This window comes from Haliotis rufescens, unplaced genomic scaffold (assembly GCF_023055435.1).
Source record: "Haliotis rufescens isolate VD_foot unplaced genomic scaffold, xgHalRufe1.0.p SCAF_9, whole genome shotgun sequence".
NCBI classification, from domain to species: Eukaryota; Metazoa; Mollusca; class Gastropoda; order Lepetellida; family Haliotidae; genus Haliotis; species Haliotis rufescens.
The window spans coordinates 536,693-556,721 of NW_025964383.1; the positions used below are offsets into that span (position 1 = coordinate 536,693).

The 20,029-nt window shown below is 42.2% G+C and overlaps 1 protein-coding gene across 1 annotated transcript; it reads right to left on the bottom strand.

The window, feature by feature from the left end:
• Positions 1 to 11,325: 11,325 nt before the first annotated feature.
• On the bottom strand, positions 11,326 to 16,369 carry LOC125377463. The gene is made up of 3 exons (XM_048391039.1): positions 16,150 to 16,369; positions 11,940 to 12,262; positions 11,326 to 11,582 (listed from the first exon to the last, which is right to left on the bottom strand). Exons 1-3 carry the CDS (start codon positions 16,233 to 16,235, stop codon positions 11,326 to 11,328), a joined length of 666 nt encoding a protein of 221 aa, XP_048246996.1. The 5' UTR covers positions 16,236 to 16,369.
• Between the last annotated feature and the right edge of the window lie 3,660 nt (positions 16,370 to 20,029).

Sequence of the window (20,029 nt, forward strand, 5' to 3'; positions counted from 1 at the left end):
GGTAAAGATGGGGGAATGGCTCTTTGCTTTCATGTTCTGTGAGTGCATCTTGGCTTCCACGGGAGTTGAATGGTAGATGTCAGACCCACACCATGTGATTGTCGGGAACTGGAAGACAGACCGTTTCCTCTTGTATTGTTTCCTGTTTATCGATGCCAACATGTTGTTTACAATCTGAAGGTTGCCCTGTGTAGCAACTGACAGAAAGATCGTGAACAGGTGTGCGTGATTCTATAACTGTCACAGTGTCAATTAGGCTTCAAGGTGCACGGATGGCCCAGTCATCTAAGGCGCTGCAATTCGCTGAGCAGATCTGCGTCCCTTGGGCACGCCAGAAATCTGTAATCGTTGGTTCGAATCCCGGCTCGTCCAGATTATGTTTTTAGGTTTGTCCGCACCTTTCCCGTGCTCGTGGGTTTCACTAAAATGGTAAATGGCTTTCATACCACATCAAACTGACAAGCCGTGATATAACTGGAATACTGTTTAAAGCAGCGTTAAACCCAACTCACTAACTCAAGATGATTCGTGTAATGCTACAGTCACCTAGTATGTCAGCCTGTTACCAATCTGGGTACCGTTTCACAAAGCAGTCGTAAATTTACACCCTCGTAGATTTTACGCCATATTTGCGCAATGTTTACGCCATAGTCTAGTTACCTAGGGGGCGCAGCATGCGTCAATGTCAAGGACATCTATTACGTGTTGTAATGTTTACATTGTGTCGTGCCTTGTTCAAGACGAATAAGAATAATTGATTCATGATAAAAGACATATCTACCATGTGTGTATGTATCTCACCTCATGTTGGCATCACATACTGCCTGTTTGTTCAGTGCATGGTAACCCTTCCGACAAACGTAGGCTACTTCGTCACGTTTCGGCGCCATTATGGGAACGAGAGGGGTGCAGGCTAAAACGGCACCTCAGCAAAACGTCACCGATTTCTCTGGCGAAAACGGCACCGCATTTGGTGAAAACGGCTACGATATGTCGGGCGAAAGTCATGTGGAAGGCATTGTGGGAAATACAAAATCACCCATGGTTGCACATAATGCGTCTGTTGTTGCGCGGATTGCTCTGCAGATGGAGGATTTACTCACATCGTGGATATCGGCAATCTCACTGTAAAACCCACCCTTGGAGAAGTATCTCAGAGCAATTAAAACATTAAGGTAAAGTGGTATTGCATGGGGAAGCTGGGTTTGATGTTCAAGTCTGTCACTCACTTTACCAATGATAGAAAATATCATGTGTCGTGATAGGCGGTACCTCTCGATGATGTCATGATCATCCAAATCGTCGAGGGGGTTCGACCTGTCGTGGAAAACACGTTCTCGCTTACATACTTTTTTGGCAATCTCGTCCGTGTTTAGATTGATCGCCATCTTTATCGCTTGCGTAAATATTTACACCACCCCGAGACCACACGTAGCGTTTACCCCAATGTTACACGGACGTAATATTACACTAGCTTTGTGTAACGCCCCTAGTTCAGTATTTCCAAGTTACGCCAGTTTTACACGCACGTAAGACTTACGACTGCTTTGTGAAACGGTACCCTGGACCGGGTATACCAGCACATGAAGGAATAAGCCAAGATACACTGATTCCCGGCATCAGGAATCTGCCCCGGAATCAGACAGTGTCCAGCGCTCCGTTCCTCAAAGCGATCTTTGCGCTACAGTGATCGTAAGTCTATGGTAAAGTATGGAACTTACGATCACCTTAGTGCTAAGATCGCTTTGAGGAACGGGGCCCAGGACCGTAGCGCTGAGGTGATCGTAATTCCTATATTTTAGCATAGATTTACAACAGTCGTAGCGCTACGATCGCTATGTAGAGCGGAGCCCAGATTGTCTGCACAAAAGAACCTTCTTATATAGGGTCTAACCACAAGGAAACAGAGTTGTCTCCACTTCCGGCGCAGAACATGACAGATGATGAATCGTGACACTAGTTTATGAATAACAACCACTTCATTCTTTGCATCAAATTGTCAGGGTCCCTGCATAAGATGACCCGTATTGAGTTAATAAATATATATACACATATGAACAAAGGTTGCTAACTTAATAAACCGTATTTGACCTAATGGGTGCTTATTAGAGCGATGCACTTATGTCGAATACAGTATATATGTTATGTATATATATACACCCGTATGCTCCTATGTTCACAAACGGTTAGATTAGTGTACATTAAAATAACTAGAATGTTGTGCAGTCAGTTGTAACTCATGTGTTAATTGGCTGAACAATACGGGGATTATAGTATAGTCTGTTCCATCTCCTGACTAGATTATATTTTTATATAAAGATTAATTTGAACAAATTTTATAATACTGTTCAGTTACATAAAAACGCATGACACTCATAGGGCACTATGGTACATATATTAACAGTCAGGAACTCCGTGGTAGGCAGCTTCTAGATAAAACCTCTGTAGCCACTGGCCCTCAAGCTGGATTTCAGCCCGGCATAATAATGAAACCTAGTGACAAGACATATTAGATTTTCACGAATTTATATTATTCATTTCTTTTAGTACAGCTTTATTACCAATGATAAAAATAAGCTTTTGAACTGACTAGCATTCACCTGTCAGGAACAGACTTTAATTTATTACCCACGTGGTGAAGAAACAGGCGGTAAGATACTAAATCCTACGTCACACGTGTGTCGTACAAGGTTGACCTTGTTTTATTCGTTTGGATTGGATAACCGTGACGTCTGTTACGCCGGGACTACTTTTTTCATTTAAAAATATCGCGAGACGTCATTCATTTTGCAACTACAAGGCAGAACTGAAACAATCTCATGAGCGCGAGTTATATTTACAAACACTTCATTGAACCAAACAAGAAAGCCACACGCATCAAATTCGGTTTGCACTCTATATAAGTTATACATAGAGCTTCTGCAGACATTATATAATCGAGCTATATCAATTTACAATGTACGACTACCGATCAATAGATCGAGGGTCCCCCGTGACGCACCCGACCACTTTCGCAACTTTCAATTTGATTTAACGTAAATGGATAAGCGTGGTGAAATGAAGTCAGTTTAAACTATCTGGACAGATATCTAGACTTACTTGGGATGATCTGGTTGTGCCATCAGTGTCCTCTTCGAAGCGTATTTTGTGGCACTGTTTCGGGAGTTGTTTGTTCACGATTGCACTACCAGATCACTCAAAGTGAACATTTCCGATACAAATCATTCTGCCTGTATTCTGATTATGTGATTACACAGCGGGGACACCGGCAGTGCTAGTGACCGACTGTTGGTCAGATATTGAAAGCGCGGCGCTAATGTGACTTTTCAAATTTTTTTATAGGTGTCCTGCGTACTAACAACATGACGCTTTAAGTACCATAAGTTGAAGAAATTCCTCTTTGCAAACACAACTGCAGGTGCATGTTGTTAATTGGTATGCATAGACATGTCAACCATGCCCGTATTTGGGCATGTATCAATATTCATGCGCAACCAGATTTTTCAACCGGTTTCAGTTTGGTCTGTCAACGAACGAAAGTTATGCATTTACAATATATTAAACGTGGGCAATAAATAAAATACCACACTCATTCTAGTTTCAACTCAACTCGTGAACTTTCTATGGTATCTGACCTCGCTTTCGTTCGGTCAGATACCATAGAAAGTCCACTCGTTTCGTAAAAATGGTATCTAACGAGAATGAGTGTAGTATTCTCTATATAATCCCCCAACCCTAATCCCCTTAATCCTCCTGAATTTCAGTTTTGAACGAGCTGGGAAGACCCCATGAGCACATTTAGATAGGACGTCTTTATGATATTGTATCCTTTTTTTTCTGGTGGAAGTCACTCAACCAGTTCATGCATTCTATGTCAAAGACGACCCGACTTGGTTAGAATCCGTGTTTATCTGTGACAGTTAAGTGAACATTACAAGTGACGATAGATTTTAGTATTCATCGCATTATAGTTTGTCAAATATAAACAAAACTGCCAAATTAATTATTTATATATTCAATGCGCAGAAGAGTCCATGTGGGGACTTGTATTATAAAGAATGTAAGTCAACTTGTGGTCAAATTCTAATTTTAATAAAGTTTTAATTCACTGAGCGTGATGACGAACATGTTTATCACTTCATATTCAGTTTTCTGTTTCATTTTGTGATGACAGGTGCTTGCAAACTGCACAAAAAACAACATGATTTATGGAATACCTTGTTACTGTAAAATCGGTCTTTATTCATTCAGTCACCTTTTGTGATTGCAAATCACACAAATAACAACGAACGTAAAATACTTTATCAATCGATCACACAACAGTACTGTTTACCAACCAGACCAGGGGAAGGGATAAGACGAGAAGTGGCGTAATCTCCCACATTAATTAGGTGAAGTGAAATGGGGTTTAACGTCGCGTCCAAGATTATTGCACTTATATAGCGACGTGCATGCCCATGTGTGTGTGGCTGCTTGTACTAGACCGGACTGATGCCGATTTATAGTGCTAGCCCACTGGGATACCATGTCGCAGTTTAACATGAATACCCCACTCAGACACAGTTTACTGACTCCGAGCCGACCAGTCCTTGTTTTAGTCCCTTAATGCCGAGTACCATCTTTTAACATCTTTTGGTATGACGCGGTCGGGGATCGAACCCCTGATCTTCCGCTCTCCGGGCGGACGCTCTACCTCTAGACCACAGAGGCGGTCTCATACATAATTAACATTTACATGTGATCAAACAGGTTTATGTTTTTGAGAGACATTTAGAAGTTGGAACAGTTATGTGTGAACATCTGTCTATTATCTGGAAAGAGGGCACGGGTGGCCCAGTCGTCTGTGCAGAGTTGCATCCCTTGGGCACGCCAGAAACCTTTGATTGTGAGTTTATGTTTCTAGGTTTGTCAGCACCATACCCGTGCTCCCACACCTAGCTGACACGCCGCGATATAATCAAATACTGTTAAAAGCGGCGTTATACCCAACTCACTCACGATTATCTGGTAAAAACAAAACGTGGTTAAGATAAGAAATATACAATAAAAATAAGTAGAAGTGGCATGAGATTACCTGTGTATTGTGGACTGGACCATTTTCAGACCATGTTACCCTTTTGCGAACACCTGGTGTTATCACTGATTTTCAGTGGCCCATTCATATAATCTTTACAGCTATTTTGCCCTTTATGACCAAGGGCATCTATTTCGGTGAATAATTTAGACTCTTTCATTGGCAATCTATATAGACCTTACCCACAATATTATGGAATGGTCGTAGATAAGACTGTCCACCATTATGAGAATTCCTCTTTTATCATTCAAATATAGGAAATTTGAAATATAATTATAAAAATAATGATAAAGTTGTGTTTAAATTGACACCCCCGATTCAAACCATGTCAAGGAGAGTATCAAATATTTATCTTACGATAACCCCAAGTTATCCTCTCGGTTTGAATAACACCCGTGCAAGGCAATGTGTGGATTGCGATGGTGTAAAGAGGTGTCGGGTGTTACCGAACAGCCAACGCTCTGTCCTACCTTATTTCTGCTGTGTTCTCATTACATGAAAAACTAATGCATACATTGATCGGTTTCAATGTGAACCAAATTGATGTCTGGTACACCTGTTACAGATATATATTTTACCAACAGTTTTCACGTTTTGTCCTTGTCCGGTTTGCCGAACATCTTGCCACTCTCCCCCAGGTGTACACACAATCCCCCCCCCCCCCCCCCCTGTCACCCTCCCCCAGGTGGTGTACACACGCCCAGGGACTTGGAGACAGACATACACTCACATCACCCCCCCAACCCCCCCCCCCCCCCCACCCCCCACCCCCCGCCCCTTGCCACCCTCCCCCAGGTGTACACATGCCCTGGGACTTGGAGACATACATACACTCACACACTCCTCCCCCGTGCCCCCCGCCCCCACGTGTACCCACGCCCTGGGACTACACTTCCACACATCCCCAACACACCCTTACCACCCTCCCTACGTGTATTCACGACCTAGGACTTGGTGACAGACGTACACTCACACATACTACCCTTGCGACCATCACCACGTGTCTGGGGCGGGGTGGGGGGTCGGGATGTAAGTGCATGTCTTAACTTCTAATTGCAGAGGAGAAGATGTTTACAGACATAAAATTTGTCTTGAGAGAATGTAAGAGCATTTTGAAAAAACATTTACTGAGTAATGGCCTTACATAGCTATTTTCAGTGTGGCTGCGGTTGAAAAAATCGGTTGGCAACCACTTGAACAAATTCAGGTGTCAGCACTGGTGGGAACAATCAAGGGATGTTTAAGCTCCATTTATCCAATGGTTTCTGAGTGAGTGAGTGAGTGAGTATGGTTTTACGCCGCTTTTAGCAATATTCCAGCAATATCACGGCGGGGGACACCAGAAATGGGCTTCACACATTGTACCCATGTCGTTAATCGAACCCGGGTCTTCGGCGTGACGAGCGAACGCTTTAACCACTAGGCTACCCGACCACCCCCGAAAGGTTTCTGAGATGTTGGTGTTTATAGCACGAGGAAATGCATTTTGAGAGAATGTAGGTGCATCTTTTAAAATGCAAAGGTAAAGAAAGGTCCAGATTTTAAATATCGTGAAACACGGACCACATGTGCTGAGCACAAGCGCAAACTCTTCGTGCTTGGTTATGCATTTGTTTGTACCTGTTACCGCGAGTGAAAAAATGCTTCATCAATAATCATTTCTATAAAGTAGTGTGAGAACGCTTGAAGGAACTTTTGTCGTTCTCTAATACATAATACATAAGTTGAAGAGTTGATAAGTGGCATAATTTTTTATTTATGTTATGATCGAAAGGGTTCTAGTTATGGCTATGTATCTCAAGGTTAACAGGTGTAAACACAGGAGTCGCAGTCAGATGAAGAAATTAATATCCTTCACGATTCTTAACATGTTCACCTAACCAGAAATGTAACGTGATAGTTAATTTCTTTTTGATTCACAGTCTTAAAGACAATATTGCACATTAATCTAAGCACGTAAATGCCTCACCTTCAATAACCATAAGAAACCAGTGAACTGTCCGCACGGAAACATATGGTACGTTGTGTAAAGTCCTGCGAAATGTTTGCTTTATGTCCATTCATTGACTTTGCTAATGCAAGTACACTATTCTTGTCTTTTATGCCTCTATGCCGTTCAGCACTCGAAATGTCCACACTATCAGTAATGCACATGGCGTCTCTCACCATGTCGTATATTTAAGTCTCTAGTTGTTCTTGTATCGTCTCATTTCCTTTCGTGATGATCATGACAAACTGTCCTGAACCTTTGAAGATAGACGTGGGCACAGTTTAGTGATGAATTCCCCATGGATGAAGGAATGTAGTTTCTCCTTGAAGTTTGACGTGTGGAAAGGTGGTGTACACTACTTTAAGCAAATTGTTTGAGGTTTTGAATCAACATGGTATTAGTTCCAATTTTCTTAAATACTTTCTGTGATTATAAAAAGAAAATATAGGCAATTTTGAGTCAAGTAGGTTAAAATATTTACATATGCAACTATTAGCAGTGTTGTCAATACAAATTAGATAACACCAGCTGGGCTATTATTATCGTAGCCAGTAACACATGGGCTGATCTGATGTCTGTAATTACACGTAAAGGAATGGTCGGTTGGCCACTGAAGCATGGCATTGTTGATGAAGTACTGGCTACTGCAGACTGACCACAGAGATATCGTAACACATACGCGGCCGCTTGTCAGTGGTTTGGCTTGTCGTTAAGGTTAGGATGCTTTGTGTTGGTCGGGACATGACCCTCAGACACCTAGGCTGATTAGCGCCTCATAGATCCCACTTGACCATTGCTGTCCATTCTGCAGCTGTGTCTGTTTAAATCACGAATAAAAGTGTTGTCGACCAAAAGATAAACTCGTGTGTTTGAAGACAAACATATATCCGAAATGTAAAACCCGGGATGGAGCTTCCAGTCCGTGGTTGTATTAAGGATGTTGGTTACCCTCTCAGACAGGAATATTGCTGCCACATTTGCCGAACCATGCAATATATCTACTTGGACGGATTTTTGTGGAGTTTTGGAATTCAGTACAAAAGTAGAATCGGCGTCTTCAGGTTTTAGAGACAGTCTAGCCAAAAGTTTATCTTGTGGTACTGATGGTCGGTTTTGGCAGATTTCTTCTACGGTTAACATACTGGCTTTGTATGTGGTATATTTGATGTCACCCATTCCAATTTCTTTGATCAAACAATTGATGTAGTGCTGCTTACATATAATAGCTGTGTTATTTGAAGCGTTGTCAGTGGGAACAACGGCGAACTTTTCCATGTAAGGTAGCCAGGCTTTGCACGGCAGTTGAATGACAAAAGGGGTTTATTGTTATGTGACAGTGGGCCGGAGTATTGCCTGTGAGTGGCAGCTACTTAAATGAGGCGCTAATATGATATGTTCTGTTGGCCTATGGTGATACTATCACGGCAGCTCGTTACATAGAATTAATTGCTGCTGTCACATATTGTGACCCATTGTATAACATGTTATGATTGTAAACCTAATGCTGTGTATTTCAATATCAGTGGCTGATTCTGCATTGATCCTGTGTGGTTGTTTACTGATTTCAAACTTTAGTTCTGTAAGTACCGGTGTCTGGGTTTATCTTCGCGTGTCCTGTTGGGAATTACCACATAAAATAACATCGATTCTGTTTCCTCCTTCACCGTTTGTGCATTCTTCGATGACAACATCACACGCTGTCTTGAAATCTTGAAAAGAATTTCAACAGGTAACATGTTATAGATTTACGACTGTCGCAGCGCTACGATCGCTTTGTAGAACAGGGCCCTGACCACAAAAGCTGCATGTATCTGCTCTGAAAAGCTGAATTGTCTGAACCTGACTATCCAGAGGGTCATCTTGTGAGCCTTAAAAGTAAGGTGTTGCGCAAACTCAGTGTTAAGGTCATTTTACATACTGCGAATAACGCATTCAAGAATGTACAAAATGCAAAATGGACCTGTTAATAAGTAAAAATAAATTGTCAATGTAAGAGAATAAGCAGCCTAGATCTTCTGTTTACATTTTCCACTTGGCGTAAAGGGCAAATAGCTGTGAAAATGGACCACTTTAAATCAGTGATGACACCAGGTGTTCGCGTTATCTTGTCCTGCCCTATCGGTAGCACCCGCCATTCATACAATTTGCATAAAAAAATAGTATTTATTGTATTATAAGTGCATTATAATAAGAGGCAGTTTACAATAAATGCTGTAACAACAACATAGACAGACGTCTCAATACCCCATAAGATATGAACCGACATGTGTTTGTTTGTTGAGTTGCATACGGTGCTATGCATTCATAAATTGAGTGTAGTCTTTGTAGTTGGCAGCTCGCTGATAACGAGACGTGAAACACAGTTTACACATATGAACCAGTCAATGATGAAGCAGGACATCGCCTTTAGCGAGCGAATAGCTTCGGCTGATACATACGTGCGACACGAAGCACAAAGTTAGTAAATCAATAATGCAGTGGACGTTTTTCTTTGATGTGTAGGACACACCAGTAACCTTTAACTTCAGAGATATTTTCGAAAAGAGTTTGTGTCGTTAGCCAGGACACCGGTACCCCACAATCGGGCCAGTATTGTTGGCAGAGTCTTCGTACATGGCCTCTGTTAACAAAGACGATGTCGCTATAACCTCTGTTAACATGGGACGATGTCTTTGTAGCCTGCGTTAGCATTGGGACGATGTGTTTGTGGCCTGTGTTAACATTGGGACGATGTGTTTGTGGCCTGTGTTAACATTTGGACGATATCTTTGTGGCCTGTGTTAACATTGGGACGATATCTTTGTGGCCCGTGTTAACATTTGGACGATGTCTTTGTGGCCGTGTTAACTTTGGGACGATATCTTTGTGAACTGTGTTAACATTGGGACGATATCTTTGTGGCCCGTGTTAACATTTAGACGATGTCTTTGTGGCCGTGTAAACATTGGGACGATATCTTTGTGGCCTGCGTTAACATTGGGACGATGTCTTTGTGGCCGTGTAAACATTAGGACGATATCTTTGTGGCCCGTGTTAACATTGGTACGATGTCTTTGTGGCCGTGTTAACTTTGGGACGATATCTTTGTGGCCGTGTTAACATTGGGACGATATCTTTGTGGCCCGTGTTAACATTGGGACGATATCTTTGTGGCCGTGTTAACATTGGGACGATATCTTTGTGGTCTGTGTTAACATTCGGACGATGTGTTTGTGGCCTGTGTTAACATTTGGACGATATCTTTGTGGCCTGTGTTAACATTGGGACGATATCTTTGTGGCCCGTGTTAACATTGGTACGATGTCTTTGTGGCCGTGTTAACTTTGGGACGATATCTTTGTGGCCGTGTTAACATTGGGACGATGTCTTTGTGGCCCGTGTTAACATTGGTACGATGTCTTTGTGGCCGTGTTAACTTTGGGACGATGTCTTTGTGGCCTGTGTTAACATTGGGACGATGTGTTTGTGGCCTGTGTTAACATTGGGACGATGTGTTTGTGGCCTGTTGTAACATTGCGAGTATGTCTTTGTGACCTGTGTTAATATTGGGACGATGTGTTCGTGGCCTGTGTTAACACTTGGACGATGTCTTTGTGGCCTGTGTTAACATTGGGGCGATGTGTTCGTGGCCTGTGTTAACATTTGGACGATGTCTTTGTGGCCTGTGTTAACATTTGGACGATGTCTTTGTGGCCTGTGTTAACATTGGGGCGATGTCTTTGTGGCCTGTGTTAACATTGGGACGATGTCTTTGTGGCCTGTGTTAACATTAGGACGATGTGTTCGTGGCCTGTGTTAACATTCGGGCGATGTCTTTGTGGCCTGTGTTAACAATGGAACGATGTCTTTGTGGCCTGTGTTAACAATGGAACGATGTCTTTGTAGCGCATGTTAACATTTGGACGATATCTTTGTGGCCCGTGTTAACATTGGGACGATGTCTTTGTGGCCGTGTTAACATTGGGACGATGTCTTTGTGGCCTGTGTTAACATTGGGACGATGTTACTATAGCCTGTGTCAACATTGGGACATATTAAGCCATCTCTACATGTATATCGAGTGTGAACTCAACGAAAGCTTGTGTTCACAACGGGTTGTTGCCTCTTTGCTACGCGATCTAGATTACAAACTAAAAACAATGGCAGAAAATGGTGACACGTATATTTTAATACCATTATATTTGATAAATAAATACGTTTTCTTGAAAAAAGAAACATTTTTACTTTTCCTACGTGATATAAAGGAATGCTAGTAAGATTTCTATATTTGGTCATAAAAGGCATCTTCTGTTGCGAAAGATAGCAAATGGTCACCCGGACAGGCTACGAGTTGACACACATATCGTAGAGTGCGGGTCAAGTTATTGGGTTGTGTATACAGATTGAACCCCGTACAGGTTCCCGACATCGTACATTTAGACGCACATGATATGGGCGTGGCCACGGGGAACTCCTTCAAAACTGCACATGCACTCTTCATATTTAGATACCTTCTGTACAAGTGCCACAATATGCCATCTGAAAAACAGAAAATTTCTGCGATTTGGGATTTGTTAAAGGTTATTATGGCGAAGTTCTGAAGATCAAACCGTCCGATTAAAGTTTAACCTGATAAAAAGTGAAGCAGAAAAAATATATATACGATACAGCTAACACAAGAGGTCTGGTATCTTCATACATTTCGTAATTCACCAACATTTGGTAAATCGAAATACGTGTACTTAAGCTACTTATAGGGAGCAATTTTGTCACTGTTTGTACTGGATACAGATGGGTGTCACATATTTAACCTGAACTAAACGTTTCCGGAAAAGTCGGTGATCATAACTGATGTCAACCACAATAGGAAGGATATATCTGAGGAGGTGTACTCACATCCACAGTTTGGTGGCGCTGCAGTTCCGGTTGTTTCCGGGGATACCATACTTCCTGTACTTCCGGTTGTTCCTGTGCTCGACCCTGCAGTAGCTACACAGATGCCGTTGACGACCTCGCCCGAGGATGGATCGGGCACAGGGTTTGTTATGCATGCGGTAGGAGGGAGATTACATATACTGCCGTCATAAACAGTGCCAAGGCCACAGGTGAAGTGCCAGGTGATACCGTTATCACAGCGGTAGTAGGAAGCACTATCTGCCGTGTCACAGAAGTACTCGCCATGTGCTCTGGATATACAGAAGTCGGGATTGCAGGCCAATCTGAAATAAAGACAAGGTGAACGTATTTCAAACACGAATTGTTAATAAATGTTGCTTATCCAGATGTTCCGGATGGTTTAACCTGTCTTGATCCCTCTTCCAACCACTCTTTCTACAAAGTTTCATTGATTGATACGTAGTGACCCTCACACAGAAGGAATTGGGTGTTAGTGAGACCTTTTTTTGTGGACATTACATGATGTCCTATAGTGTAATCCACACAAAACAGTCAGTTGAGCAAATTGTTTCACTGTAACAAGACAGCGACCGTGACTTTGCTGGATCACAGATCCCTGCTTATTTCACCGACTTGTCACAGCAAATAATTTTGGTCAGTTGACTCAATTGTTTTGTGGATATATTTCTATGAAATCATGGAATATTCACAAGAACAGATTTCACTATTACGCTATTCCTTCTGAGTTTGACTTTATTAAACTATAACATTTATTAAACAGCCTTCCTTTTTCAAAGCCTCTGTTCCACTGTGGCTATGACCCAATTTCAATGATTTGTTTTGAGAAGTGGAAAATTTCGATTATATATTTGCAGAGGTTCCACAATGTTGTCTCAGGAACACAATTCGCAAAAATGTCCCTGTCTGGAAGGATGCTGAGCAACGTGTTCCTCTCCCTCTGCTGAACATGCCTCAAGGAAGTAGCATGTAACTATAAGGAAACACATATGGTGTCCGTAGGAGGACGGGGCTTGCATTAATACATTTAGTTTTCCCTCGAGAACAAGCATGAACTACCCATTTCCACCGCCATTAGTATGTTCTATTGTATGTAAGACTCAAACCCCTGTGGTCAGCTCCACAAAATTATCGTAACGCTAAGGTCATCGTAACTCTCATACTTGAACAGATTTACGACTGTTGCAGCGCTACGATCGCTTTGTAGAACAGGGCCCTGACCACACAAGCTGCATGGGACCTGCTCTGAAAAGCTGAATTGTCTCAACCAGACAATCCAGAGGTTGATATTGTGAGCCTTAAAAGTAAGGTGTTGCGAAACTCAGTGTAAAGGTCATTTTACATACTGTCACTAAGGCTCTCAAGAATGAACAAAATACAAAATGGACCTGTTAATAAGTACATATAAATTGTCAATTTAAGAGAATATGCAGCCTAGATTTTCTGCCGAAACATTTTCCACTTTGCGTAAAGGGCAAATAGCTGTGGAAATTTTACGAAAGGACCACTTAAAATCAGTCACTACACTATCATGACACTACAACACAGAAATCAAGTATAAGAAAAAAACAATAACCGCAAAACAATTGTTATTCCAAGTTTGCTCTCACACGTGTTTGCAGTATATTGATAGGTGAGTCTAAGAATCTGTTTCAAGTGAATGAGGTGACGGTCACCTCACCAACACGTCAGTCTTCGAGCGCTCAGTACCAACATCAAATCACTGTCTTCTGGCAAATGTAAATGGCGTGATCTATACTGACGGAAAAAAGTAACTACTTCTTATAGAGTGATGTAAATGTTGTGTTATTGAAAATAATATTTGGTAATTCGCCTGATCAATGTTTTATCATCACACATCCTTTGACAAAATCCATACCTCCAAAGAGACACGCCCTAAAAGAGGGGCGGTGTGACTACTATTTGCGTTGATACAGGCGAGGCAGCAATGTCGCATTGCAGACACTCAATGAGTTAAAACAGCCTGGGAAATGTTTTTCCACACGTCAACCAAAGATTGATCCAATTGAGCTAACGTTACCGGTTGGTTCTGGTCCTTTCGTAGGTGTTGATCCATCTCATCCCAAGCACGTTCTAAAGGGGGGGGGGGGGGGGGGGGGTCTGGGGAATCAACCGGTCAGGGCAGTTCAGCAATGTTATGCTGCCTCAAAATGTCTGTCTGTCACGTGACGTTCCGCCGCTGTTTATTGCACAAAGGGTAGCGTACGACATTCAAGTTGCTATTCACGAAGATGAGCTGTGTTGCTTCGCGGCGAAGTGTAACCAAAATTGGGCGACTCGTTGGACGTCGGGGCCGGGTGTTGCTCTCCCTTAACCGGTTGCGTACGGCTCTGCCACTAACTGGTCTCAGCCCAGGAATTGCCCGAGTTGTTACTATGGCAGATATGTATCGATTCCGTAGATGCCCCAACCGAATATGGTTGTCTTGGTGGGATGATATTTTGTTGGAACAACATTGAAGTGTGGCAACTTCATTTTGCGCCATCCCACGGCTCGTAGACGTTGATTTAGCAAGCCGTGACATTGCGCATGCGTCATTTACGGTTACGTAAACTTGATTTTATGAGCACCTGACAGCTAAACCATCATTATTTGTTGTTCACATTCAAAAACCACATGCGTGAGTATCATGCTCCAAACAAACACGCAAACATCTAAATTGTGCGCCGAGCACTAACACATGCTGATTTGAATCACTACCATAGATACGAGGAGAGGTCTTCATGAATATGTATTGAAAGATGCATGATTTAAGTTCAGCATAAATTTATTTTTTGAATTTTACATGAATCACAGTTTTCTCCGTTCATATGTTTACAAAAATGCTCTTTATGGCCCTGCCACACAACAACGTATAGCAGTAACGCATGGCGACGTATGGCAATTTTTGCCAAAACGCCGGCAACGCTGAAACAGGCTATGGATAAGTTAGGTGTAAGTTGTATACGTTAAAAGCACGCTGGTATACGTTGTAGTACGTCGTGGCTTATAAACATGTCCCTACAACTGCCGATGAACTACGCACATCTGCTCTGGATGTGTGCAGAAGGATCCCTAGGGCCTTCACAAAGCGTCTGATCCACTCAATGTACAGGAGATGTGTGGCAGTGATCAATGCTAATGGTGGTCACACCAGGTATTGACTGACATTTTTGGTATTGACCCGAAACTGTGTAAGCCCTTCACATTTGAAAAAAACCCAATTATGTCATCTGCCTTTTAATCCATTAAACTGTCTTCAGTCAATTTTTTGTCAATCTTGCCCTATTAGTATTTCTTGTCTTACTGTTGAAAATAAATAACATGTATACTGCATACTCGACTTGCGTTTCTTTTGCGTGTGAGTATATATGGCGTATTCGACGTATGTCTGACGACAAAATATATATAACTTTTTAAACGTGTTTCTAACGTTCAGCTAGCGTATTTGTACCGTAGTATCAGCGTTTTGGGGGTTTCTGTCTATAATGGACCCGGTCAGTACCTCCTCATCACTTCTGATGGAGGCATCATAGAAGATGGAGGTGAAGGATCCTCAGAGGCTGCCCACGACGTAATAGCCATTCTCCAACATCAGCATGACATCCTCAAATTGACACTTTACCAGATCTTGCTGGGCCCCTGGCAGGTTTCTTCTTGGGAGGCATCTTGATGATGTTGACAGGGCGAAGACTACTGCTTGAATGAAGTATTTTGATGAATGGGTGTACACTACTAGTTATACTACCGCGGGGCACGTTTTAGGCACCTTTCCCTTACGCTGAGCGCGCTAGTCATACGTTACTCATACGCTGGGCATACGCCGGCTATACGTTGAACACGCCAGACACACGCTTGCAATACGCTTTTATACGCTGTCATAAGTTATGTATACGCTCAGTGATACGCTACTAATACGTTAGACATGCGTTACATATACGGTGAACTCGTCATGTAGACGCTATGTATACGTCAAAAACATGTTTTTTTCGATGAAAGCTCGACGTATGGCAGCGAACTAACTATCATTTACACGCTTGGTGCAAGTTACTCTGAAACGTTGTAGTGTGACAGGGCCATCACTGTATAAATTCAAACAATGCATCTTAAATCAATGTTAGAAATAAGTGCAAGCAGTATGTTTTTGACTATTGCATTTGCCTCATGAAGATATCAATCAAATTATACCAACCTGACATGTATCCATGTTGCAATAAGCAATGATAGCAGGGTCATTTTATGTCCAAGAAACATCCAACATTTCACACGCCATATCATCCTGTAGTTATGTACTCTACAAATGGTGTAAATACTGTCGTGTTCCTCCTAGTCTTCTGTTTGCTCGAATTGAATCTTGTATTCACTTGTCTTATTTTGTCGAAACTAACACACGTCCCATATCCTGATATCCGGTGCTTTACCTTATTGATGTTCCGTTTACACACTCCACTGGATGAATGTACACCTACCCTGGCCGGTGAAACATCTAGTAGATTCCTTCCGACTATTCTCCTAGTTGCGTGGAGGTATTGATGTGGTAGACGTTGGTGTTGCCGCTTCTCTTGTGTCTTTAGACTGTTCTGACGCACCAATGCCTCAAGACATTACTATAATCTATAGGACATATGTTGTTAGAACTATATAACAAACAAGTACACGCATATGCCCTTAACAACATGGTCCCGTAAAGATTTATGCTCTTACACATGTATTAGCGAGGAAAGGTAACGGTGAATATGTGCTTATGTAACGTATTGTGATTTTCTTACACAAAGGCCGCTTTATATTTCCTCAAAAACATAAACAGTGCTTGTGTTAAGACCCACTGAAGATGGTCCACTTGAGTTTTCTCTGAAGTTTCTTTTTGAAATTGCTATTGAAATTTAATGGATCTCATGGGTGTAAACCATTGTTTGGTACTCTTACATTCGTCTTGCCAAATAAACAGAATAAATAGTTCTACGGCAAGAAAAATATAATTAATTAATTATTTGTAAAAAAAACAAAAAAAAAACACCATTGCCACATACCACCAACCTCCGTTATAATGATTAATTTTGCACTTTGATGATCATGACTGTTTTACAATATGGGAATTGTCAGGTACCATTAGAATTTCTTACCAATTCTAAGAAATGGTGAACGAGTCACGTAAGAGTGAAGAGGATGGGAATACTCGAGACATACTCGGTCGCTGTTATCCCAACAGAAGTTTGAATCGATAAGTATAAGTATAGTAGTATAAATGAATTCCTTTGTCAACTGGTGGCTGCTGTTGTTCGTGATTATGGGTCAGGTCGAGATATATTAATTCTTGCCACGAACATCTCCCCACGCATTGTGAAAATAATCTGAACGGACGTATTAACATTTACCTATCCGCTACGTAGAAAATGTGATTTTGGCAGTACTGGTATTTTCAAATATGTTCGAAGTAATAATTTTAGTTTTTATTCACTTTGTTTTCACTCAAATTTCTTTTATCACGTAATGCTAAAATGAATTGAACACTCACTAATTTATTGCGCCCGAGGGTGAAATATATGTGATTTTTAGACGTCTGATTACAGGAAACTACCCCAGGGTTATTGGTGATGCTCCTCAGTTGACTGTTCCAGGGTTAGTGGTGATGCTCCTCAGTTGACTGCCGCAGGGTTAGTGGTGATGCTCCTCAGTTGACTGTCCCGGGGTTATTGGTGATGCTCCTCACTAGAATGTCCCAGGGTTATTGGTGATGCTCCTCACTTGAATGTCCCGGGGTTATTGGTGATGCTCCTCACTTGAATGTCCCGGGGTTATTGGTGATGCTCCTCACTTGACTGTCCCAGGGTTATTGGCGATCCTTCTCAGTTGACTGTCCCGGGGTTATTGGTGATGCTCCTCACTTGACTGTCCCAGGGTTATTGGTGATGCTCCTTACTTGAATGACCCGGGGTTATTGGTGATGCTCCTCACTTGAATGTCCCGGGGTTATTGGTGATGCTCCTCACTTGACTGTCCCGGGGTTATTGGTGATGCTCCTCAGTTGACTGTCCCAGGGTTATTGGTGATGCTCCTCTCTTGACTGTCCCAGGGTTATTGGTGATGCTACTCAGTTGACTGTTCCAGGGTTATTGGCTATGCTCCTCAGTTGACTGCCCCAGGGTTATTGGTGATGCTCCTCAGATGCCACGAACATCTTCCCACGCATTGTCAAAATAATCTGAACGGACGTATTAACATTTACCTATCCGCTACGTAGAAAATGTGACTTTGGCAGTGCTGGTATGTTCAAATATGTTCGAAGTAATAATTTTAGTTTTAATTCACTTTGTTTTTATTCAAATTTCTATACGTCAGATAAGCCTTTTATCATGTAATGCTAAAATGTATTGAACACTCACTAATTTATTGCGCCCGAGGGTGAAATATATGTGATTTTTAGACGTCTGATTACAGGAAACAATTTGTTAAAATAAATCGATATCTGTGGCTGGGTGATTCTATTGAGTTTATAGATAACCCTGCAGCATTTGTGTATTATATATTTTTTTCATTATTAAAGTTTTAAATCAAATATGTACAAAAACAACACAATGTAGTGAGTTCTGACTAAAAGGCAATACAGTTAATTTTTTGGATTTTATTTCGCTGACTCAAGATATTGGCAACTGATAATCAAACAAATGATAAAATCAAGTGAGAGCATTGGTTTCTTTGGTGATGCTCCTCAGGTGACTGTCCAGGGGTTATTGATGATGCTCCTCAGTTGACTGTCCCAGGGTTATGGGGGATGCTCCTCAGTTGACTGCCCCAGGGTTATTGGTAATGCTCCCCAGTTAACTGTTCCAGGGTTATTGGTGATGCTCCTCAGTTTACTGTCCCGGGGTTAGTGGTGATGCTCCTCACTTGACTGCCCCAGGGTTTTTGGTGATGCTCCTCAGTTGACTGTTCCAGGGTTATTGATGATGCTCCTCAGTTGACTACCCCAGGGTTATTGGTGATGCTCCTCAGTTGACTGTTCCAGGGTTAGTGGTGATGCTCCTCAGTTGACTGCCGCAGGGTTAGTGGTGATGCTCCTCAGTTGACTGTCCCGGGGTTATTGGTGATGCTCCTCACTAGAATGTCCCAGGGTTATTGGTGATGCTCCTCACTTGAATGTCCCGGGGTTATTGGTGATGCTCCTCACTTGAATGTCCCGGGGTTATTGGTGATGCTCCTCACTTGACTGTCCCAGGGTTATTGGCGATCCTCCTCAGTTGACTGTCCCGGGGTTATTGGTGATGCTCCTCACTTGACTGTCCCAGGGTTATTGGTGATGCTCCTTACTTGAATGACCCGGGGTTATTGGTGATGCTCCTCACTTGAATGTCCCGGGGTTATTGGTGATGCTCCTCACTTGACTGTCCCGGGGTTATTGGTGATGCTCCTCAGTTGACTGTCCCAGGGTTATTGGTGATGCTCCTCTCTTGACTGTCCCAGGGTTATTGGTGATGCTACTCAGTTGACTGTTCCAGGGTTATTGGCTATGCTCCTCAGTTGACTGCCCCAGGGTTATTGGTGATGCTCCTCAGATGCCACGAACATCTTCCCACGCATTGTCAAAATAATCTGAACGGACGTATTAACATTTACCTATCCGCTACGTAGAAAATGTGACTTTGGCAGTGCTGGTATGTTCAAATATGTTCGAAGTAATAATTTTAGTTTTAATTCACTTTGTTTTTATTCAAATTTCTATACGTCAGATAAGCCTTTTATCATGTAATGCTAAAATGTATTGAACACTCACTAATTTATTGTTCCTGGGTTATTGAAGATGCTCCTCAATTGACTGCCCCAGGGTTATTGGTGATGGTCCTCAGTTGACTGTTCCAAGGTTATTGATGATGCTCCTCAGTTGACTGTTCCGGGGTTATTGGCGATGCTCCTCAGTTGAATGTCCAGGGGTTATTGGTGATGCTCCTCAGTTGACTGCCCCAGGGTTAGTGGTGATGCTCCTCAGTTGACTGCCGCAGGGTTAGTGGTGATGCTCCTCAGTTGACTATCCCTGGGTTATTGGTGATGCTCCTCAGTTGACTGCCCCAGGGTTA